The sequence below is a fragment of the Oryza sativa genome, chromosome 5, assembly GCF_034140825.1.
Source record: "Oryza sativa Japonica Group chromosome 5, ASM3414082v1".
NCBI lineage: Eukaryota > Viridiplantae > Streptophyta > Magnoliopsida > Poales > Poaceae > Oryza > Oryza sativa.
The window spans coordinates 24,690,257-24,714,859 of NC_089039.1; the positions used below are offsets into that span (position 1 = coordinate 24,690,257).

General features: G+C 49.2%; 5 protein-coding genes and 1 pseudogene across 5 annotated transcripts; 4 read left to right on the forward strand and 2 right to left on the reverse strand.

Moving 5' to 3' along the window:
• Positions 1-1,679: 1,679 nt before the first annotated feature.
• On the reverse strand, positions 1,680-2,513 carry LOC4339221 (19 kDa globulin-like). Its single transcript, NM_001402582.1, has one exon. The coding sequence runs from the start codon at positions 2,427-2,429 to the stop codon at positions 1,869-1,871; it is 561 nt and encodes a 186-aa protein (NP_001389511.1). The 5' UTR covers positions 2,430-2,513; the 3' UTR covers positions 1,680-1,868.
• Positions 2,514-2,549: 36 nt separating this feature from the next.
• On the forward strand, positions 2,550-4,504 carry LOC107280989 (vignain-like; annotated as a pseudogene).
• A 3,532-nt stretch (positions 4,505-8,036) lies between these two features.
• On the forward strand, positions 8,037-9,721 carry LOC4339222 (peroxidase 1-like). The gene is made up of 4 exons (NM_001402583.1): positions 8,037-8,337; positions 8,460-8,648; positions 8,762-8,924; positions 9,020-9,721. The coding sequence occupies exons 1-4, from the start codon at positions 8,131-8,133 to the stop codon at positions 9,439-9,441; spliced, it is 981 nt and encodes a 326-aa protein (NP_001389512.1). The 5' UTR covers positions 8,037-8,130; the 3' UTR covers positions 9,442-9,721.
• A 2,321-nt stretch (positions 9,722-12,042) lies between these two features.
• LOC4339223 (peroxidase 1-like) lies at positions 12,043-13,767 on the forward strand. Its single transcript, XM_015783658.3, has 4 exons — positions 12,043-12,448; positions 12,525-12,710; positions 12,794-12,959; positions 13,085-13,767. The coding sequence occupies exons 1-4, from the start codon at positions 12,203-12,205 to the stop codon at positions 13,534-13,536; spliced, it is 1,050 nt and encodes a 349-aa protein (XP_015639144.1). The 5' UTR covers positions 12,043-12,202; the 3' UTR covers positions 13,537-13,767.
• A 326-nt stretch (positions 13,768-14,093) lies between these two features.
• On the reverse strand, positions 14,094-18,055 carry LOC4339224 (uncharacterized). Its single transcript, XM_015783657.3, has 9 exons — positions 17,547-18,055; positions 16,810-16,857; positions 16,606-16,665; positions 15,905-15,991; positions 15,703-15,807; positions 14,945-15,058; positions 14,697-14,797; positions 14,500-14,611; positions 14,094-14,369 (listed from the first exon to the last, which is right to left on the reverse strand). The coding sequence occupies exons 1-9, from the start codon at positions 17,973-17,975 to the stop codon at positions 14,244-14,246; spliced, it is 1,182 nt and encodes a 393-aa protein (XP_015639143.1). The 5' UTR covers positions 17,976-18,055; the 3' UTR covers positions 14,094-14,243.
• Positions 18,056-19,712: 1,657 nt separating this feature from the next.
• LOC4339225 (probable UDP-glucosyl transferase 73B6) lies at positions 19,713-21,426 on the forward strand. Its single transcript, XM_015783659.3, has one exon. It carries the CDS (start codon positions 19,769-19,771, stop codon positions 21,227-21,229), a length of 1,461 nt encoding a protein of 486 aa, XP_015639145.1. The 5' UTR covers positions 19,713-19,768; the 3' UTR covers positions 21,230-21,426.
• Positions 21,427-24,603: the final 3,177 nt, after the last annotated feature.

Genomic DNA, 24,603 nt, shown 5'->3' on the forward strand with positions numbered 1-24,603 from the left:
CCGGGAAAACAGAGAGGGGGCGCGAGAAATTACGGGAGGACGACGGCGAGCTGGTTAGACGAGAGAGAAGGGCCGACGACGGCGCGCGACTGCTCGGTGGCGGACGCAGCACCGCGTGTGGTACGAGGAGGAAGAAGGCGGTGATGCGGAAACAGAGCGCACGGCGAGCTACGCGAGTGCGGGGACGGCGAAAAAGGAAGCTGAGGAGCTCACCGACGGGAGGAACGGTGTCGGCGGCGAATTGGGGATGGGAAGGGTTGGAAGGCTGAGGGTGGCACGCGACCGAGCGGCGGCGCACGGCGGATGACGCCGAGGCGGCGCGGTGTCGAGGCGTGTGCGCCGGGGAAGGAGAGATGGAGTGCGGCGATGGGGCGGCGCAGAGCTCCTCGTTGACTCCTCGTGCGCACGTCGGCTTCCCGGCACGCGCGACGGCGGAGGAAGGGCGACAATGGCGCGGCGGCAGAGGGAAGTAAAACGGGAAGAAAAGAGGGGGAGCTCGGGCTTGGGTTTTATAGGTGAGGAGGAGAGGTCGGTTTGGAGGAGGGAAACCGACCTTGGCGGTCGAGCGCTCGGCTGGCGCTCGGCGGGCGGTCACGAGCGGGAGCAGCGTTTTCGCGGGCTGCGCGAAACGTGGCGACGGCGAGGATGCGAAGGGGCGGTGGAGGCGGTGGATCGTACGGCGGGAATTGAATCGCGGGCGCGGGAGCATCGGCGTGGCGCGGTCAAGGTGGGGGCACAGGCGCGGCAGGACGTTGTCGGCGTCCTCTGCCTCCGCGCGCAAGAAGACAAGGGCGAGAGGAGAGAGGCCGGGTTTAGAAGGGAAAAAGTGAGGGAGGACGGTGGAAAGGGAAGCCTCTCCCTTCCGTTTTGGGCGGCGGGCAGGCGAGGCGCGTGGGAGCGGCGTCCTTGCCGGTCGGCCATGCGCGCGAGAATCGGCAGCGTGGCTGGGATTTTGGGCGGCGTCGGCGGGAGTCAATGAGAGAGAGAGGGAGAGAGAGAGAGAGAAAGGGTGAGAGAGAGCGAGGAAGAAGGAGAGAGCGAGCGCACACGCGCAACGCACGTGCGAGGGGGAGGAGGAGGAGCGGCTGAGAGGAGATGGGCCGAGGGAGGCAAAATAGACTTTTTCGGAGGAGATTGATTCGAAGAGAATTTGAACTTGGAATTTGACTTAGATTTTGGAATTGGGATCTGGATGAGAGGAAGGAGTAGACGGAGGATTCAAGATGGGGTTTTGGATATTTTGGATCCGGGGAAGTATTTTGGCGATGATTCAAAGAGAGGGATAGAATTTCAGAGTTTGATTTGGAGACTTGAGTCGGAAGAGGAATTTCGAGGAGGCAATTTTTGATGGTGACGAGAGGGATCAAGGACGGATTTGAATTGAGATCTTGGCACAACTTAGACTCGCATACAAAGAACGGAAATTTTCGCATATAAGATTTTGCCGAATTAGTTTTTAACGTCTCACGAAAAGCGGAGCGTTACATTAAGGTACTAGGAAGTACCATATTTTCTAGTATAAAATTTGATATCTCTCAATATTATTTCCAGTAATAGGAGATATCAAATTTACATTAAAAATGTTGGTGCCCGTTGCTACCTCTTAACGCCGGTAAAATTTCTCTTTGTTTTTTTTTTTTGTCAAGGTTCTGATTTTGATAATTGTCAAGAACTATTATCCAGGGATTATTGCAGTAGTATTGAAGAATAAAATTGTCCAGAACGCACAAAATCATATATAGTACTTTATCACCAGCTATTTTGTTTTCAAAACATTTCATTATTCATTATTTGTTTTGATCACTATCTCGTTGCATGCAACACAGCAACGGTGTGATCCTACTAGCTATGAGGCAAGCCAGCTAAGCCTAGTACTGGCCGGCGGCGAAGATGCTGCACTGCTGGGGCTCAACCCGGCACATCGACGGCAGCTGCGCCGCGTACTGCCTCGCCCTGGTCAGCCTCACGCGGGTCATCCCCGGCTGCTGCTGCTGCTCGCCGTAGTAGCCCTCCTCCGACGACCCCTCGCCGTAGTACCCCTGCTCCGACGACGACCCCTCGCCGCCGTAGTACTCCGACGACGACGACGACCAGCCTTGCTCCAGGGGCATCGGCATGCTCTCCTCGTAGCTCCTCACCATCCGGCGGATGGCGGCGCAGCGGCACTCGCGGCTCACGTCCTGCAGCTGCTGGCAGCACTGCATCCGCAGGCCGAGCGCGCCCGGGCGGCGGAACATCGGCTGGAACCTCTCCCGGCCGGTGAGCTGCCGGTCGAGCACCTGCCGGCACGCGTCCAGCGGGCTGTCCTGCACCTCCCGCTGGCACTGCCTGTCCCTGAACCTCATCTCCGACTCGCTCAGCTGCGCGCCGGAGATGGCCACCATGGCCGCCATGAGCGCCGCCGCGAAGAAGACGACCTTGCTAGCCATTGATGATCAATCAGACAATCACTAGAAGTGTATATGTTTTTTTTCCTCTTTTGTTTGTTGGTGATGAACTGATGATGAGATGATGGCGATCGGATGGGGTTTTATAGGGTTTTTGTGGCCATGGTTGTGTGCACGGTGAGCTTCGTGTAGATCAAGTAGAAGCTTGAGGGTGACATGGATCGGTTGGAAAAAGAGCAAGAGTACAATGCTGCAAAGAGTGAAAAAGGTTTCCAAGATTTGGAGCTTGCAAAAAGATTTTTTTTTATTTTTCTCTTGGTGTTGGGTAATTTCTGAAGTTATGTATGTGGCAGATAACACTTTTGTGTCACCTATTTTTGTCATAAAGAGCGGCTTTACGTTTGCCTCTGATAAAAGATTAATGGATGTATCTACACTAATGAGATTGTCCTAGGGATAACTCTTAGCTCTTTGTGACGTGGTGGAAATGTGCAGAAAATGTGTGTAACTGCGCATGTTGCTTGTTGGTAGTAGTTTTGTACTTTTATGGGTGACTGAAAGAAGGCAATTATCTATTTTAAAAAGGCCCTTTAATTTGAGGAGGATTGGAAGCCCACGGTATATATGGCTCACAGAATATTTTGAAATGGAATAAGTTCATTTAAGGTCCCTTAACTTGTCAACAAATTTGATTTTCGTCCTTCAATCGAAAAACCAGATACAACGGGTCCCTCAACTATCAAAACCAGTGCAGATGAGGTCCCTCGGCGGTTTGGATGGTGGTTTTGGCTGACGTGGCGCTTACGTGGCTAATTTGACTCGGTCTTCATCTGACGTAGCATTGACGTAGCGCTTACGTGGCAATTCGATCCGAAAAATAATAAATCTCATGGGACCCACATGTCAGTTTCAACAAAAGAATGAATTAAAAAATGGTGGGGCCCACATGGCCCCACATATCATTGTCACCCCTCCTCTTCTTCCTCCTCTCTCACCATCTCTCCCCTCTCCTCCCTCCAGGCGCCACGGGGCCACGGGGAGGTCCGGCGGCGGCGGCCGGCGACGTGGGAGAAGGGCAGTGGGCAGGGCGTCGGCGGCGGGAGCGCTGGGTCTTCGCTCACGGCGTCGGCGCGGACCCCGCGCGGGGGCTCGTGGAGGAGATCGGGGCCGCGGCGCGCCGCCCGTCTCCGACGAGCTAGAGCTCGTGCGAGCGCAGTGCCGGGAGCTGCACGACTGCCGACGAGAAGCAGAGGAGGTTCGAGGTGTACAGGAGCAACGTTGAGCTTGTTGAGAAGTTCAACTCCATGTGCAATGGCTACAAGCTGGCTGACAAGAAGTACGTTCGCCGACCTGACGAACGAGGAGTTCAGAGCCAAGATGCTGGGGTTCAGACCTCATGTCGCAATTCCTCAGAGCAATGCCTGGAGAGAGCAGTGATGATATTCTGCCGAAGAGCGTAGATTGGAGGAAGAAAGGAGCAGTGGTGGAAGTGAAGTACCAAGAAGATTGTGGTGTGTGAGCAATAGCATGGTAAAGAAAGATTCAAACCTGTAAAAATGTTGGAGATTAATCGATGGAAATCTGGGTGTTGTGTGGATGCAGGTTCTTGCTGGGCGTTCTCCGCCGTGGCGGCGATAGAGGGGATCAACAAGAACGGTGAGCTGGTGTCGCTGTCGGAGCAGGAGCTCGTAGACTGCGACGACGAGGCCGTGGGGTGCGGCGGGTACATGAGCTGTTCGAGTTCATCGTCGGCAACCACGGCCTCACCAGTCACCACGGAGGCGAGCTAGCCGTACCACGCCGCGAACAGCGCGTGCCAAGCGGCGAAGCTGAACCAGAGCGCGGTCAGCATCGCGGGCTACCGGAACGTGACACCAGCAGCGAGCCCGACCTGGCGAGGGCTGTGGCGACGCAGCCGGTGTCCGTCACCGTCGACGCCGGCAACTTCATGTTCCAGCTCTACGGCAGCGGTGTCTACACAGGGCCGTGCACCGCCGTCCGCCGACGTCAACCACGGCGTCATCGTGGTGGGCTACGGCGAGTCCCCCAACACTCCCGCCACTGACGGCCCGCCCTTCCCCCGCGTCGTCGGCCGCCGCCGCCAGACCTCCCCGTGACCCCGTGGCGCTGGAGAGAGGAGAGGGGAGAGATGGGGAAAGAGGAGGTGTGAGAATGCTACCCACCATTTTTTAATTCATTCAAACTGACATGTGGGTCCCATGAGATTTATTATTTTTCGGATCGAATTGCCACGTCAATGCTACGTCAGATGAAGACCGAGTCAAATTAGCCACGTAAGCGCCACGTCAGCCAAAACCGCCATCCAAACCGTCGAGGGACCTCATCTGCACTGGTTTTGATAGTTGAGGGACCCGTTGTATCTGGTTTTCGGTTGAAGGACGAAAATCGGATTCGTTGACAAGTTAAGGGACCTCAGATGAACTTATTCCTTTTGAAATCTGGATCAAAATGTAGACTTCCTGGTAGCCCCAACATTACCGCTATGGGCCACGGATGGGCCTACTGTTTGGGCCCAATTGGGTCTAATATTCAGGCCCAACCGCCCAAGAGCAACGTCCATGTTGGGCCGGTTTAATGGTCACATCTGCCTTCAGACTGCTAGCAATCGGCCTGGTTAACCGGTTTAACTTCCATTTTTTTAAAAAAAAAAAAATCCTCGTCAACTAAAAAAAAAGTGACTCGTCCCAGCCTCGTGAAGTATTACCAGTTCATACTTTGGCTGTGCTAATCATTGGCAACTCCGAAGGTGAAATCTCGTTGTCAAATGACAAAAGTGATTTAAGTGATCAATCATTCTACTCGTGTGTGCAGGCAGCTAGCAGAAGGCCACCGGCCACATGCACTGATGCACCATCCAGTTTCTTTAATTCTTAGCATCTCTCCAAGCAGCCTGCAGTTAGCAGAGTGTACTGGGGACAAAAGAATCGGAGTTAGATAGCACAGGTTAATTAGCTTCCAGAAACTGGAAAAAAGAAACGGAGCAAGTAAGCTAGCTAGCTAACTAAAACAGTTCAGTTCACTGAGATGATGAGTCGCCATTGCTGCTGTTTCTGAACTGTCTAGTGTCTACTAGTTGCCCATGTGGCCATGAGAGATGAGCCCCCCGATGAAAGCTGGTGTTTGTTTCTGCTTCTGCCTACCTGCTATGCCTTTTCTGAACAAAATGATACCACTTCAACTACCTAACAGTGTGTCCACTGGTCCATCCATCTACGAGTTGTTGCAGGCTTAGCCGGCGACCCGGCGTCTCTCGTGCGTGCGGATGATTGATCAATTCCAGCGCGGCGACGCCGACGCCGCCGCCGGATGTTCGATCGATCGCTTCTCATATCATCGTGTATTCGTGGTGATCGCTGATCAGAGCTCTCTTTCCTGTTAGTTGCACATGTGCATTCCGGCTCTGACGACTCAAAATGCATCGTCAGCTGCTTTGAGTTTTCAGTTTGTTCGTTTCTCCTTTTTGTTGGTGACTGGTCGTCTCGCTTGATTCAACCTAGCTAGCTATAGCTTTCAGGTGTAAACTTGAGCTGGATCGGAGCACTCTCTGATTGGATTTTCAGCTCGCCGGTTCACTGTGTTCATTTATTTCAGGATTTGAAAAAAAGGGGATAGTTAGCTAGGAATGGCTCAGCTGACGGACAACGTGTTGTGGACTCATCGATCAGGCCTGTCGCGTGCAATGAACGATACGTAAGTTAATTCAGTACATAAGCGTAGAGTTTGTACTTTTTGCCTACTACTACTTCGGTTCTGCTCATGATTCAGGGTTCAGGACATCGTCTGGATTTCTACATTCAAACAGGCAAATATAACCAGTACTTAGTGTAGACGGATTCTAATCACCCAGTGGACATTCACTTGTTTATTATATGTCAACTAAATAGTTATAAAAAATTTTTAATTTTTTTTGACAAGATAGATTAATATGTAATATATCATTCCACAAACATGCAAGTTGAAATTTAATTTCTATAAGTCGTAACAAAAACAACAAATTTAACTGCAAATATACATATACTAATTTGAGTTTTATTTGTTATTTTTCTTTTACAATTTGTAGAAGTTAAATTTTAAGTTGCATGTTACGTTTGTGGAGTGATATATTACATATTGATTTATCTTACCAATTTTTTCATAATTATTTAGATGACATGCATTAAACAGTGCACATCCATTCGGGTGATTAAAAGAGTTTCCCCATAATAATCCTAACTCTCGTTCTAGAACCCAAATATTAAACTTATAGCATATTTGTCATTTTTCACTCCTTAAATGGATGTTCCCTCGTTTCTCGCATGCTATCTAAATAGTTATATTTTTTAAATAATAATAATAATAATAATAATAATAATAATAATAATAATAATAATAATATAGATCAATATGTATATCATTCTACAACATGTAGGTTTAAGTTCAAGTCATTTTTTTCATAATTGTTTATACGATATAAATAAAACAAGGGGACATCTGAACAAAAGAGAACTATCTCAGAAGAAAGCAGCATTTTTTTTAACTCCCATTCTAGTACTGAATCTTGAACCCAAATAGGTAAAGAGGTTAAACGGCACATTTGCCATTTTTTTACTACATTTTCACATAACTAACTTATCAGAAGCGCAGGATGGTACATGTTCTCCCTCCGTTTCAAAATATTTGACACCGTTGACTTTTTAGCACATATTTGACCGTTCATCTTATTTAAAAATTTTTGTGAAATATGTAAAACTATTTGTGTACATGAAAGTATATTTAACAATAAATCAAATGATGTGAAAAGAATAAATAATTACTTTAATTTTTTGAATAAAACGAATGATTAAACACGTACTAAAAAGTCAACTGTATCAAACATTTTAAAACGGAGAGAGTAGTTAATTAAGGTGTGAAATGGTATTGTTTCCTCGGGCATTAATCTTTGTCAGTTGCTACAGCCTGCAACAGTGCACATGGCTTGAACCGATGGTTACAGGCCACAGAAAAAAAAAAGGGAATCCACAGTACTTTGTCTGATCATCACCTCTAAAGTTAATCAACATGACAGCATGTGGATAATCTCCCACGTCCTCTCAGTTGCGGTTCAGAAGTTCACAGCGAGAAATAAATTACTCTTCAAATTGACCAACTTTGCTTTAGATTCCATGCAAAGCACACGCCTACAGGATCGATCAAGCAGCAGAGACATCTCGCACTGATTTTGTCAGTACAACGTACAAAAATACGTTCTCGATCGACGAATTCTTCTCCTCATCTCTTTCGCTGCTGCTGCTGGCCTGCTGCTAACAACCAGTAGGTGCTGCATTCTTGACTCCTGCCCGGCGCCCGCGATGATCAGAACTCCACAACCAACTGTTTCCGTAGCCGATTTTAAAAAAGTTTTTGCAGTACAATTGGTACTTCGTTCTTGGATGGCAATTAGTATCTGAATGCGTACCTGCTACAAGAAAGATTCGGCAAAGCGAAAACAAGAACAGCTCATTGTGCCATTTGCATAATTTGCATGCGTGATTCTTCAGAAAGTGCAGCTAGCAGGTAGCTAAGCCAGCCTACCACATGGGGGAATAGGGACAGGATGGGCCAGGACGGCGCCGCGCTATAAATCTCGCGCCAATTCTTGCCCGCAAATTCAGCAGCAGCAGCTACCAGCAACAAGCATTCTCTTCTAGCCTTAGCCTAGCTAGCTAGCTTTGTTGTCTAGCTCTGATCGAGGTTGGTGGTGATCATGGCGTCGTCGAGGGTGATCCTAGCGCTGCTGCTCGCGGCGGCGGCGGTGATGGCGTCGTCGGCGCAGCTGGACGAGAAGTTCTACAGCAATTCGTGCCCCAGCGTGGAGGCCGTCGTCCGGAAGGAGATGGTGCGCGCGCTCGGCGCCGCGCCCAGCCTCGCCGGCCCGCTCCTCAGGATGCACTTCCACGACTGCTTCGTCAGGGTAAGCTGTGCATGCAGTGTCCATTCTCCATTGCGTCGCGGCTGCTGGTGTATAGTAGTAGTGTTCGATCAGGTCGCCTGACAACCTCGTCGCCGGCCGGCGTCGACTGTCTGTGCATGCAGGGTTGCGACGGCTCGGTGCTGCTCGACTCGGCCGGGAACAGCACGGCGGAGAAGGACGCGACGCCGAACCAGACGCTGCGCGGGTTCGGCTTCGTCGAGAGGGTGAAGGCCGCCGTGGAGAAGGCATGCCCGGGCACCGTCTCCTGCGCCGACGTGCTCGCGCTCATGGCCAGGGACGCCGTGTGGCTGGTGAGTAGAGTATAGTACACTGCAATGCACGCATGACACGTGTACTCTGACACAGTTTGCAGAAGCAAAAAGTTCTCACCTCGACTTGTCGTCGTCGTTGTCTTCTCTTCCAGAGCAAGGGCCCGTTCTGGGCGGTGCCTCTCGGCCGCCGCGACGGCAGGGTGTCCATCGCCAACGAGACCGACCAGCTGCCGCCTCCCACCGCCAACTTCACCGAGCTCACCCAGATGTTCGCCGCCAAGAACCTCGACCTCAAGGACCTCGTCGTCCTCTCCGGTAACCATCACCATTGCCACCACACAAACTCTCTTCACACACGTACACACATCCATCCATGGTGTCTGACACGATCCATTGTCGATGTTGATCAGCTGGGCACACGATCGGGACGTCGCACTGCTTCTCCTTCACTGACAGGCTGTACAACTTCACCGGCCTGGACAACGCCCACGACATCGACCCGACGCTGGAGCTGCAGTACATGGCGAGGCTGAGGAGCAAGTGCACGAGCCTCCAAGACAACACGACGCTGGTGGAGATGGACCCGGGGAGCTTCAAGACGTTCGACCTGGGGTACTTCAAGAACGTGGCCAAGCGGCGGGGGCTCTTCCACTCCGACGGCGAGCTGCTCACCAACGGCTTCACCCGCGCCTACGTGCAGCGCCACGCCGGCGGCGGCTACAAGGACGAGTTCTTCGCCGACTTCGCCGCCTCCATGGTCAAGATGGGCGGCGTCGAAGTGCTCACCGGCAGCCAGGGCGAGATCAGGAAGAAGTGCAACGTGGTTAACTAATCATCTCTCTTAATTATCGTCATATATCATCAGCTGCTCGCCGAGACTGTGATTATGGATTTCAGCTTTTGATTCCGGCCGTGACCATCTTATAATTAATTTCCATGTAGATCATTATCGTAAGATTTACCTGTCCCTTCTTTTTTTTTCTTGATTTCAATCACTTCATTAATTAATTGTTTTGTTTATATAGCGAGCCATGCATGTATGTAACAAAGTTTTCTCCAAGTACGTGCTCATCATGATCATATGAATAAACTTCATTTTTTTTCACCTTGCATTATTATACATTTATTATTTTTTATCACTCATTGGTGCCTCTATCTCTTTGTCAGACAGTTACTCAGTTATGATGCCACTGTCGTCATTTTAACATGAAAACTAGTAAACCAAAATGAGTCATTACTAAAGCTGTAACACACAGCAACGCATCACATGGGTTGCACATCTGATCATTCGCAACTGACAACTATAATTGGAGGAACAATCTGGTCAAGAATGGACTCATCTATCATGCGTGCCATGACAAGTGTTCCAGGGCAATTTGATAATTGATATGCTGTTCAGTACTGTCAGCAGAGTCCCACAAACCTCTCTGGCGCCCTGCATTTTGTTAACCCCATTGTGCCTGCAGCTCTCTGGCCTGAATGTCTGTCCAAACTGAACGACAGAAACATTTCTTAAGTAGCTTTGGTCACATGGCATGCACTTACGAAAATGCAATTGATTATTGCTGATCATGATGGCATCTATGACACCAAATCAAATTAAGGCCGGTACGAACATTGGCTATTATTATACGCGACCGGCCTGTATAGTATGAGATGGGTACTGATCAGTCCTGACACCCTGAGTGCTATCTGCGATCTATATTTCCGTATTGTAACTTCATCAAGCAGTTAATAATTCGGCAAATTTAGCATCTCCCACGTTTAACTGAGCACTGGCACACGAACCTACACATATGCCATTTACGCGGGCCGACCTATTCAAAGGAGGTATCAAAATTTATAATTATAAAAAAAATTATATCTCTCGATATCTCTCTGGGACAGTAAATTTTTTTCGAAATGATTTATATACGCATGTTCAAGGGTCCTTACTTTTATGCTCGGCTGCTCAGGGACCTTGAAATTGGAAGAATTAATCTTAACAACAGATTAGAACGACAAAACCGTTGATGGAAGAGCTGCTAACGTGTTGTAAACCAATACGCTTATTAGTGGATCATTGGATCTGTTCCTTGTTTTTCGCACAACAGTAGAGGCGTAAGAAGATGTAGAACACATATGTCCTTTTACTTGTCCTCGAGAATATTGCAGAAATAGACAATTGACATAGAGATATAGAATAGAACTCTCTCTTATTAGATTTGTTCTCAAGACTATCTAAAAAATTGCTGGAAAAAACTTTCAAATCTAACTATAGTATAATTATAATATAATTTCCACTATAACTATAGTATGACATGTATATAAGTATTAAAATAATATATGCAACTTTATATCTAACTTATATAGAGATTACAATATAGTTACACTATAGTTATAATATTACACTACAACTATACTATAGTTACATTTAAAAGTTTTTTTGCCCAAAAAACTTGGGACGGTTTTTTAGCAATTCCGTTTGTTCTCGTGTACAATCAACCATCAATGTCTCATCCTACTCTCTACATATAATATACAAGGGTCTTAATAGGAGATAAATATTACTATCTTTACTCGGCTTTAAATTGGTCCAGAAGAAACGAACTTTATCTCCACAGGAGATATTATTTTCCAACTTTGAACACACACCTTTCAACATAAAATCCCCACTTGAGCTAACTAGCTTGTCCATCTAGGCCCAATATGGTTGGGCCTGGGTGACCCAATTCGGCCTGTCTCTCCCAACTAAAAGAAACGTACGGCCTCATCTGATACAACCCAACTCCTCAAAGGCCCCAACGCTTTCCCTCGCGAAAACGCCGCGCCACCGAACACCAGCAGCAAGACGCGTCCGCGAACGCGCGCCCTGGGCCGAACGGTTGCCGCACTACAGAATTTTTTTCGGTTTTAGATCTTTTGGCCGTACTTTTTTTCATCTGGGTCCCTTGCCGTCCTCTATTAGGGCGGCAAGGGATCCAGATGAAAAAGTACGGCCGCAAGCTCTTTATGGGCGGCCAAAATTGTAATTAGCCCCTTGCCGCCCTCTGTATGGGCGGTAAGGGCCTAATCGCAATTTTGGCCGACGGCGGCAGACGGCGCGGTCGACCCACCGTCTGCCACGTCAGCTTGCCGCCCACCATTAGGGCGGCAGGGGCTATTTCTACAATTTTTTTGGTCGATAGATTATTCCTGTAAATATTAAAAAAAATCTAAAAACGAAAAAAATTCTTCCCGCACTACACTGCACTCCGGCGCGCGCACCAACCAACCAACCAACCAACCAACCAACCAACCAAGCCTCCCAACTCCATGAGCAAGTTGCAGCAGCCGCAGGCCACAGGCTCGAGCTTACTAGCTAGGCGGAGTAGAGTCCGTCGCACTCAACGCTCTGTTTCACACACGCACGCACCCATCTGAAAGCACGGCGCGACCAAACGCATCGACCTTTGGTTTGCCCGCGTCTCGTCGCCATCTTTGTACTACGCCAATGGCTCTCCGCTGCCTAGCTGCTGCCGCAGTACAGCTTGATCGTTGCCCGTAACCTCCCGTGGCTCCGATCCCGTCTCCGGCGCGGCGCGCGGCTCGGCGTTGAGACAGTTTGCCGCCTCATGTCCCGGGAGCTGGAGCTGCTGCTGTTTTTGCTGGCCCTACGGGCGAGCGGCGAGGTCGTCGCGGGTTCGGCGGAGGCAGCGGCAGCGGCAGCGGCGTGGCCCGCGCTGCAGGTGGGGTTCTACCATGCCAAGTGCCCTGTCGCGGAGGACGTCGTGCTGGGCGAGATGAGGATGATCCTCGAGGAGGATCCCACGCTCGCGCCGTCTCTGCTCCGGATGCACTACCACGACTGCTTCGTCCAGGTAATTAACAATTTTTAATTGCCCCAAGCTACTTCATGCTCGTCCATGGCGATCATCGTGGTTGGGTTGGTTGCAGGGGTGTGACGGATCGATCATGCTGAGGTCGAGGAGCGGGAAGGGGGAGAGGGACGCGACGCCCAACCGGAGCATGCGGGGCTACGACGCCATCAATCGGATCAAGGCGAGGCTGGAGACCGTCTGCCCGCTCACCGTCTCCTGCGCCGACATCATCGCCATGGCGGCGAGAGACGCCGTCTACCTGGTACGCGCCTCACGGAACAAATCCATGGCTTCTTTGCAAATCGATATCGCGCTCTGCTTCTGAATGCTCCTTGATTCGCACAGAGCAAGGGGCCGTGGTACGACGTGGAGACCGGGAGGAGGGACGGCGACGTGAGCGTGGCCGAGTACGCCGAGAACGACCTGGCGCCGCCGGACTCCAACATCGTCGACGTCAAGACCTTCTTCAGCGTCAAGTCTCTCAACGCCAAGGACATCGCCGTGCTCTTCGGTACGTATACTACCACGCCGTCTCCTTTTCCCCTTTTGCTTCTCGCGTTGGACGACGGCGACAGCTTATCAGAACGCCGGTAATGGCCATTGGCCGCCGCCGGCGGCGGCGGCGGCGTCGTGCAGGATGCCACAGCATCGGGACGTCGCACTGCGGGGCGTTCCAGAAGCGGCTGTACAACTTCACCGGAAGGATGGACCAGGACCCGTCGCTGGACGCCGGCTACGCGGCGAAGCTCAAGAAGCTCTGCCCGCCGGGGCACGGCCACGACCACGACCACGACGGCCATGGCGGCGCCGGCGGCGCGGCCAAGGTGCCCATGGACCCCGGCAGCGGCTTCACATTCGACCTGAGCTACTACCGGCACGTGCTCGCCACGGGCGGCCTGTTCCAGTCGGACGGCAGCCTCCGCGACGACCCCGTCACGAGGGGCTACGTCGAGAAGCTCGCCAACGCGTCGTCGTCGGAGGAGTACTTCGCCGACTTCGCGGCGGCGATGGTCAAGATGGGCCGCACCGACGTGCTCACCGGCGATCTCGGGGCGGTCAGGCCGACGTGTGACAGCCTCGTCGACTAGTTTATTCGGCGTCCCGCCACATTTGTGATCTGTAGAATTTTATATGGTTTTCTCTGTAACATATATGTAATTTCGATTTAGATTAGGGAAAGGTTGAGACTTGAGAGAAGTTGCAGTTTCTACGCTTTTGAGGAGACTGATTGGAACAGCGTATGAATCTAGAGTTAAACACTTGTCAGTTGTCAAACTACTACAAACTAATGAATCTGTACAGATGGGCTTGATGACGAACCTTGCAGGGTGTAGGTTGGTTATTCAGCTGTTCTTCGTAGTAGCATTGTTAGTTTGGTGAATCCACCGTTTGGTCAACCATAAGTTGGTCACCAAATCTGACCAGATTGTATAGATTACTTAGGAACAAAGACTGCATCAACCTTATGCAAGCTAACCTATGTGAAAAAATAAGCACGGAATGCTTTTGCTAGTTAGAAGTCTCTTTCATGAGCAGCTCTGTTGCTCACTGCTTCAAGCTTAAGTACAATGCCAGGATGCAGAATATAGAAGTAGCGCCCTTCTGTAAGGGAAGGAGAAAAAACATAGCATTGGAAGCAGACAAATTTCAAAATTCAGTATATTTGTCCTTTCATTTGTTTTGACTTCAGTATCGGAAAATTGCATCTATTTGTAAATTTAAATTTATTTGCAAAAGGTAAATACAATGTTAGGCATTATGGCAGGATGAACAGAGAATTAATGGATTGACACTGTTATTTTCTACTCCATATGTAGATTCCGGTTGCTATTACTACACCACCTAATGCTCCAATGGATGCCAAAATTTTCATCTTTGAAGCACCTTGCTTAGTCACTGGTAATACCAGTAAACTTTCTATCTGCAGGAAAAGTTGAAAAAATGGTGCATATAAAATTAAAACCTGCAGAACTTTTCTGTTGAATAACTACCTAGATGGATGATGGATTTCCTATTGGTACGAAGCATATCACTGTTTAAAAATATCTAACCTCGATTGGTTGTTCCCAATTTTTCTTTATTCCAGAAACATGCCCTTTTCCTACAACTGCCACCACCGAGGAATGTTCCTTTGCTACCTTCAATAATTTGGAGGACATATACCTGCAAACACAATTTCAATAATTCAAGCACAAAAGATTGTGGTGGTAATCGAGAATATCAACACAAACTTTTTTAAGTAACTCACATATCACGTTCATGTAGGAGTGTCTCCATCAAGGTAGGAAATGCCTTACTCATCTCTTGAATAACAAGTGTTAGCATGTCAACATCCTCCATGTCCTTCAGCTGTATAGACAAGCATTGTCATTGCTATGCAAATGGAGTAAAGTCTGGTTAATTGTCTATCTATACTAAAGTCTAGAAAGTATATTGAGTTATATGAAATCACACACTAGAACTGTACATTTCAAGTCATCCAGGAAGACATCATACCATTTTATTAAGTTCCTCCGGGCTTGGTAAAAATATGGACTGGAAAACAATGTAGTACAAAAACTTTGCCCTGTGCCATAATGACATTCTCCCCCAAGTCCTTCTCAAAGTGATCTTCGAAACAGATAAAGACGATGATAAGATGGCACCACTGCTAATGAAATATAAGTACTGACCAAACTATTGTTTATTCTGTAGAAAGTTCTAACGATATCAAGATTCATATTCTATTAATCAAATCTTCTATATGATAGAGATCATTGTAACAAGATATGGAGTACATCTCAACTTTTGAGTTAAATAACAAAATATCTAACCTCATTAGTCCATATCATATAGCAAAAGATTAAGACGCAAGCAAACAGTGGCAACTATCTTTTATTCCATCCAATCAGCCAGATGTGATGAACATTTGAAAAATATGTAGTTTTTTTCCAGATGTCATGTCAAAAGATGCACCATTATGATAAAAATATCTCATCACAATTCAAAATAATGACAAGTGAAAAAGTCAATAGCATGAATACGTGGTTGCTTAACTTGAGGTAACATAATAAACTGTTATCATTTGTTTGTACTAGGTTCACAAAAAAATCCACACTAAAAGTTTATCACATTTATCCACGTATGAACCTTAAATTGGCACAGCCAGTCAGCTGTTATGAATATCCTCTCCCTTCTTCTTCTTGCATCTATCTATAACCTGTATGGAGGTTATAGACAACCAAATTCAACCACTAGATAAGTAGGTTGCATACCTGGACAGGGCGATCTCCAAGGATAACTTTGCCGCCATAACTCATTGCTTCCTCAAATGCCACTCGGAATTCGGCCCCAGGTAACACATCAAGTTGGCTAGCAACCTTGGATGCCAAAAACATAGCCCACCATGTAAATTTTTTTTAAAAAAAAACTTACCTAACAATAAGTACGAACTGCAAAACAAGCATCAAGGCATACCTTTGCAAGAAACCAGCTGTAGAGTATTCCAAAAGTGTTCATCTTCTTTTTCTTCCACATGTCAATCATTTCGTTCATGGTAGGAACCTATGATGATAACAGAATGATAAAACAAGTTAACTACGAGTAGATATAACATCTCGAACACTTATGTCAATGATGGCTGCAAACCATTAATAAGGCTAAAGTCTGTTGCTACACACTAGCATAGTGCTATAAGTTATATGCACTTAATCAAATACTGATAGAAGGCATGTCAGCACTGGCTCCTATTTATGATTGATCAGATAGTCTTTGGCATGGCCATCCATGCCAATTGCCAATACGAAAATGCAATACAATGCCACTGCCATAATTCCAACTTCTAATTCTCTCGCGTAAATAAATCTTAACCAGTGTTGTAAGAGATATATCCACAAGAGATATCTTTTCCCAGTTGAGCTTAATTCCATGAAGTATAGAACCACATTATCACTCTAAATAGTTTGTATTCACTATTTGAGGGAAGATAACAGACAAAATTCAGACGACAATAGACTTCAGCACTCTCATAGTGTATTCTCATGGTTCATAATTCATTCAGTTTTTACATGTACAATAACCTCAAACAAAAAAAAGAGGAAAGTGTTCCCTTCCTCGTGCAATGTACATAGGTAACAAACATGACAACCCAAAATGAAGTAAATTCTGCATGATCATACCTGAAGGTTTTGTGGTGTCAGAATGGCGACTCTGCTGGCACAGAGCTCCAAGAAAACAGCCTACATTTGTTAAAGAGGTGTTAAAATAATTAGTATAAGGTGTTCCGGATCAATTATCAATAAGCACTCCACAAGAAGGCAGCCAACCTGCCAAATGATTCACCAACTGGTAAATTATCGGTGATGAGTAAAAAGAGGAAGAACCTGAGGTTTCAGGTAGTCGATGACGGCTTTTACTTGGTCACATGATTCCTACAAAGTGAATCAACATACGAATATTCAATCCACAGTATAATCATAGTAAGCGCGACTTTGATGCATATAAGTTGAAAGTACAGGACACAACAACAGTTAACTAAATTTGCATCGGTCATAGCGCTACCACTACCACTACAAATACACGTCTATATAAATTACTATAAAGGAAAAAAGGGTAGTCTTTTGTTGGTACAGTTCGTGTTCATGAGGATTTTACGAGCCTGTTTGGCACAGCTTCAGCTTCAGCTCCACCTCTCTTCTAGAGTTGGAGCTCAGCCAAACAGTTTTAGTTCCACCTAAAATGGGAGCGGGGCTAGGTGGAGCGCTCTCACAAAATGAACTAGAGATGTAGAACCTGGTTTAGGCAGCTCCACAACTCTACTCCAGACCCAACTCCTGGAGTTAAATTTATGAGTTGGAGCTCTACCAAACAGGCCCTACATGTTTGCTGTGTTTCGCTCTCCAGTTTTTTCTTTTTTTTCACTGGTAATCTCAACCCTGCAAGTTCTTCACTTCCTAAATAAGTTACTAACGAAATTTGAACTAAGTTACTAGTGAAAACTTAAAATTTGGACTAATGCGAACCCGCAATCCAAATAAATCGAGACCAGATCGTCCCCTAGGTGTTCTCCAAAAAGTTCGAGGCTACATCATATATCGAGCTGACGAGGAGGCCAATTCACCTGTGAAACATGGGCGGTGCCGACGACGTAGACGCGGCAGGTCCCGCCCGCCCCCGCCGCCTCCGCCTCGGGCGACGTCTCGCACTCGAGGCACACCACCCCCTTGGCGAGCTCCTCGGGCAGCTCCTTCCTCTCCCTCTCCCCCTCCCCCTCCCCCCGCACCACCTCTCCCCCGCCCGTCTCCGCGTCGGCGAACTCCGACGCGTCCTCGTAGCCCCCGCCCTCGCCGTCGGCGGCCGGATCCATGAGCAGACCGAGCGGTGTGAGGCCGCGGCCGCCTCGGATCGGGCCAGTGCACAGCAGGGCCTGGACCAGTGAGGCCTGGAGCGGCGACAGGCGGCGGCGGAAGAGAGGCGGAAGCGGGAGGCGGCGGCGGTGGATCGGCGGCGACGACGAGTCTGGGAGGAGGCGACGAGGAGCGCGAATCATGCGGCGGCGGGCGTCGAAATTTTTTTTTTGAGAGGGATTTTTTTTTTTTTTTGATGAAGAGGAAGAGTTCGTCGTGCGGGCCGGAGATGGAGTGGACTTGGGGGAGGAGGTGGGGCGATGTACGGTCTGGATTTGTTTCGTCGTATCGTAGAAGGGATCTGGCCCGTCCGTTCGGTACACTGGACTCCGAGTCAGTGATAACTACGGCGCAGCCAGTTTTGTCTTTTTTATTGCTTCATCGGGCCGGAACCGGATGACCGGGCGATGGAATTCAGGGTCGGTTTGTGTCATTTAATTACGACGTTAACGTTAAACATGTACAACAATAATAAACTGATCAACGTTAATATTTTGTAAAGTAAATTTTTAGAGTAAATTGTACCCACGGTACAAAGAATTTGGTAGATACGTGCGATATAGTATAATAACTTGAAGAAAAACGAGTAGACTGGTATATAAACTTGACAATCACGTGCATTTTAATCAAAAACATAAATATATATCTTTGATTAATCTTAACTGCTAGGTTTTGGCTCATGAATTCAATTTCGTGTTTTGCCATGTTCATAACCCAATACAATGAATATGTTGATTAGGCGAGTCGCTCGAAAATTATGTTATTTGCATGCACTTATTTTTGATAATCATATATCTTTTGGTTTCAAATAGATAGATTATTTTATTGTTACAACTAACAGATAAAGCAATATATAATACATCTAAATCCTTGTCAAGATGGCTGGCATGAGTGGCTGCTTTTTTTATATGGCATAAAAAGTATGGTGTGCAATATTGATATTTAGCCAAAATGCACGCACTAGCCAAGTTGTTCCCTTATATACTCAGTTTTTAAATTTTTGCACTAGATTACACCCACCTACCCCAAGTTTACGTATTGTAGATGTAATTTACTCAAAATTTTAAAATAAGATCATCTATTGAAAAAACAAAGATAGTATGTAAAGAGCATTATAAAATAATTTATCGTTCTATGGGAGAAAAGAAATGAAAAGAGGAGTGAAATGAAAAGAGGAGTGCCTCTGCGTCGGTGGTAAAAAAGAAATGCTGTATGTCAGTGGTAGATATCATCGACCAAGATCCGACTGTGCCCAATAATCAATACTACACATGTCTAGCATGCCGGTTATGGTTGAAATAAAGTTATTTAAATGATGCATTCGTTTTTTTTCAAGTTTTATTGAGAACCTTTTAAAACAAAGGATTAATGTATAAATTTTGTAGGATTTAAATCTTATAGAATTTTTATATTTGACCTTTTTTGATATAAAGGATTGAAAGAATATCTAACTTAATTGCATGTAGATTTGTTTTACCGTTATACTTATTTTCTCCGTCAAAAAAAGACAAACCCTGAGTTTCCGTGTCCAACGTTTGACCGTCCGTCTTATTTATAAAAACTATGAAAAAAACTAAAAAAGATAAATCACTTATAAAGTATTAATCATGTTTTATCATCTAACAATAATGAAAATACTAATTATAAAAAAAAATTATATAAGTCGGACAGTTAAATGTTGGACACGAAAATTCACTATTTGTCTTTTTTTTTTTTTTACGGAGAGAGTATGTTAGAATCATGTATTTTTTTCTGCTTCTCTGTTATCCATTCATGGAATTCAGACAGGCCATTAATTCGACACATCATCAATATTGGTCCCGCTGATATTTACTCTAACCAACACCAACTAGAGTGTCAAGAGAAGAGTAGGAAAGCTTGAAGAAATCAAACACATCATCATTCCAATTTCCAAAGAGGAGAGTCGCAGAAAGCAATGGCTTCTACTGACCGCAGCAAGAAGCTTCGCGTCCTGCTCATCCCATTCTTCGCCACCAGTCACATCGGCCCCTTCACCGACCTCGCCGTCCGCCTCGTCACCGCCAGACCGGACGCCGTCGAGCCCACCATCGCCGTGACCCCGGCCAATGTCTCCGTCGTCCGATCAGCCCTCGAGCGGCATGGCTCAGCGGCGACCAGCGTGGTCAGCATCGCCACCTATCCGTTCCCGGAAGTGGCCGGCCTCCCTCGGGGCGTCGAGAACCTCTCCACTGCCGGCGCCGATGGGTGGCGGATCGACGTCGCTGCCACCAACGAGGCGCTGACACGGCCGGCGCAGGAGGCGCTCATCTCGGGCCAATCTCCTGACGCCCTCATCACGGACGCCCACTTCTTCTGGAACGCTGGCCTCGCCGAGGAACTCGGCGTGCCCTGCGTTTCGTTCAGCGTCATCGGTTTATTCTCCGGGCTCGCCATGCGCTTCGTCACCGCCGCCGCCGCGAACGACGACTCCGATTCGGCGGAGTTGACTCTCGCGGGGTTTCCAGGGGCGGAGCTACGGTTCCCCAAGTCCGAGTTGCCGGATTTCTTGATCCGGCAAGGGAACCTCGACGGAATCGACCCGAACAAGATTCCCCAGGGGCAAAGGATGTGCCATGGTCTCGCCGTGAACGCGTTCTTGGGCATGGAGCAGCCGTACCGTGAGAGATTCTTGCGCGACGGCCTCGCAAAGCGCGTCTACTTGGTCGGGCCACTCTCGTTGCCGCAGCCACCGGCCGAAGCTAACGCCGGTGAGGCATCGTGCATCGGTTGGTTGGACTCCAAGCCGAGCCGGTCAGTGCTGTACGTATGCTTCGGCACGTTTGCTCCCGTCTCGGAGGAGCAGCTCGAGGAGCTGGCTCTCGGGCTGGAAGCCTCCGGCGAGCCGTTCCTGTGGGCGGTCAGGGCCGACGGGTGGTCGCCGCCGGCGGGGTGGGAGGAGCGCGTTGGTGAGAGGGGGGTGCTGGTCAGAGGGTGGGTCCCACAAACGGCGATACTTTCTCACCCGGCGACGGCGGCGTTCCTGACGCACTGCGGGTCGAGCTCGCTGCTGGAGGCCGTGGCGGCCGGCGTCCCGCTGCTGACGTGGCCGCTGGTGTTCGACCAGTTCATCGAGGAAAGGCTGGTCACCGACGTCCTGAGGATTGGCGAGAGGGTGTGGGACGGGCCACGGAGCGTGCGGCACGAGGAGGCGATGGTGGTGCCGGCGGCGGCGGTGGCGCGAGCCGTGGCGAGGTTCTTGGAGCCTGGTGGGGCAGGGGACGCGGCGAGGCTCAGAGCGCAGGAGCTCGCCGCCGAGGCTCACGCGGCCGTGGCCGAAGGCGGGTCCTCGTACCGCGATCTGCGCAGGCTCGTCGACGATATGGTCGAAGCAAGGGCGGCCGGCGGCGAGGCTGCGGCTGCACCGCAACCTCAGTAGCCTATAATGCCAATGCGTTCGTCTGTACGATGTCGAGTCATTCCACTGTTGCAGGCTCCCAGTTCATTTCGCTCAGTTGTCATGATGCACTGATGCAGGCCTTGTTGTGACTTTGAGAAACGTTTATTCAGAGTGCAAACCGCAGAACACTTCTTCAGTTCAGTTCAATGAAATCAGTATATTGACTTGGTTTGTAATTTGAAGCTTTTAGGGGTAGTTTGGATATAGGGACTAAACTTTAGTCTATGTTACATCGGATATTTGATATTAATTTATAATATTAAATATAAGCTAACTATAAAACTAATTACATAGATAGATGCTAATTTGCGAGATGAATCTATTAAGCCAAATTAATCCATTTTTAACACATATTTACTGTAGCACAACATTATCAAATCATGTACTAATTAGGCTTAATAGATTCGTCTCGCGAATTAGCCTCCATCTATGTAATTTATTTTATAATTAGTATATGTTTAATACTTTAAATTAATGTTAAACATCCTTTATCCAAACTACGCTTTAGTAGTTTGGGAAATCTGATAAGAAATGGGTTGGGTAATCTTTTCTTCTCTTTTTGAAGAAAAGAAATTGTGGATGATTTGAACAGCTATTCTTCGCCATTCTTGACAATCTCCAAGGGTTCTCTTACAACGCTCGGGACGAGCCAGGTGACACCGATGAAGATTGCAGAGAAGCTTGCCTGAACAAATGCTACTGCATTGCATACTCAAGTGAATCTGGATGTGCAAGCTCTGTATTACGACCTGTACAATCTGAGCTCAGCTAATAAACCTCCATACAGCAAGATCTATGTTGGGTTCCAAGCTCAGGAGCAAGAGGGGATTGACCACAAGATGTGTCCTCTTGGTGGTTGGATCAATAGCTGTAGCTTCTGCAATGTTTGCAGTGTTGCTTCTATGCAGGTACAGGAGAGACTTGTTTGGTTCGAGTAAATTCGTCGTAGAATGATCTTTGGTTGCCTACTCATATGCACAGATCAAGATCAAGAAGGCAACGGAGTGGCGACGGCGTGGGCGGTGCCCGGTGGTGCGGCGACGGGCGAGGCCGACTCCGCGTGGAGGCGTGCGCGGAGCCCGTGCGACGGCGGCAGCTTCGGCTGGCGCAGCATTGGCGGGGCAGCTCGGCCAGCGACGGCGAAACCCGGCACGGCACAGTGGCGGCAGTGCGTGGCGTGGTGGCGGCGGTGCATGGCAGGCGGAGGCCGGCACGGTGGCACTGGTGGCGGCGGGGTGACGGCTGGTGGCAGTGGTTTGGTCGTGGGAGCGAAGGAGGCGACGGCGGCGCCTGGTGGTGGTCGTGGCGGCGCGGTGCTCGGTGACGACGGCGGCGGTGTCCTCCAGATCCGTGCGACTCGGCTGGATCTGGAGGGTGGCTGGCGGTGGTGGCTGCGGCAGCTAGCGGCGGCGGCGGAGGACAAGGCGGCGGCGTAGGGCCGGTTTGCTGGCTGCTTTGGTGGCGAAAGGCAACGATGTAGCGGCTGCTTTGGCGATGGCGGCGGTTTGCGGAGACGACGGCTGGTGATAGCGGCAGCGGCGACGGCGGCCGGCTTGCGGCGGTCGTGACTGTGAGGCGGTGGTGATGTCGCCGGATGCGGCAACGGCATCGCCGGCGACAGCAAGTGGAGGCGGGGAAGGAGTCGGGTGCAAGGTGTGGATGGCGACGGGCGTTCGGCAGCAGCGGTGGTGACCGTGACTGCGGTCACCGAAGGCATGACGACTTCGGTCGGCTAGCCAAGGGCGTGGCAGACGGCTACTTCTGACTGGTGTGGCATCGTTTGGAGGAGGGGTCGGAGACCAGCTTGGCGCAGAGAGGCGCAGCTGATGGTAGCGGAGGCCGGCTCGGCGTGAGAGGCGCGGCTGGCGGAGATGGAGGCCGGCTTGGCGCGAGAGGCGCGGCCGGCGATGGAGGAGGCGACCTTGGTGTGAGAAGGAGCTACTGGTGGTTGTGGCGCGGTCTTCGGCGCACGAAGGCTGGCCGGCGGGGGGGCGCCAATGCAGGGGTCCCACATGTTGGCAGAGCTTGAGTGGTGGTGGAGCATCGGGGCACCACCCATGGATTTGCAGGTGGTGAGCAGCGGGTGAAAACCCAGCCCGGCCTTGGCCGGACTGGCAACGATGATTCCCCCTCCTGAGGGCGTTGTTGTGCTGTCTCATCCCTCAAGGGTGGTTGCCGGGCAAAAAGCCCAGTCTTGCTCCTTTGAGCCCTGACGGATGGCGGCGGCGGTTCTTCCGTCGCTTCTCTTCTTGAAGACGTCGTTTTGACATCCCCTAGGGGGCGATCTCGTCTGTGTTTCTTTGTTGGTCTAGCAGCGATCGGTCACGCTTAGCAGCGGCCGGTCCGGTGCTTGCCTTTTCCCAGGCTTGTGTGTTGGCGTTGTCGGTGTGTGGGTGGTAGTATATTTTTTCCTTTTTGCTGGTTACGACCCTTCAGGGTTGTAATCTTGTAATTTTTTCCTGCTCTATCAATAGAACTTCGCACCGTCTCGTGCGAGTCGTTCAAAAGAAGAAGGCAACGGAGAATTTCTGTGATAATCTCGGAGAAGGCGGATTCAGAAGCATTTTTCAGAGGTACTTGCCCGAGAAGAAGAAGAAGATGGTAATGAAGGAGACGAGTGTTTCCGAGAACGTGGGAGCACACACGACGGCAACATTGGGCGACTTGAAGTCACCCTCCATCTCCTCCCACGGCGGCACGTTCTTCCGGTCTGTGAACAGTGACAGAGGTGAGAATGCGTCGCTCCCGTCCTCCTCGATGCCACCGCCGGCGGCGGCTTGTCGGTGCAGGTCGCTTAGTTGCATCATCATCGGCTTGTCTCCCCCTTCCCCGCCGCCGCCGCCACCACCAGCCCCATCGATCTAGTGCTGCCGGAGGCGGGATGCGAGCAACGCCGACTCATCAAACACCTGCTCCGCCACCAGATTGCCCTTCTCATTGTGCATGCGCCGAAGTCGCCGTAGAAGAAGCCGTGCGGACTTGTAGCCGGAGGAAGAACGCCTGAGAGAGAGGAGAGAGAAGAGGAGGGAATGAGAATGACACGTGGGGCCCATGTAGGCCCCACCATTTTAAAAAACATTTTTATTGTAACTAACATGTGGGCCCACGATTATTATTATTATTTTCCATATCAAGTTGCCACATAAGCGCGACGTCAATATCATGTGGGAGAAAGACTAAGTCAAACTAATCACGTAGGCGCCACGTCAGTTAAAACCGGCGTGCAAACCGCCATGGGACCTATATTGCACCGGTTTTGTAATTGAGGGACCCGTTGTATCTGGTTTTACCGTTGAAGGACGAAAATCGGATTGGTTGACAAGTTAAGGGAACTCAAGTGAACTTATTCCTTC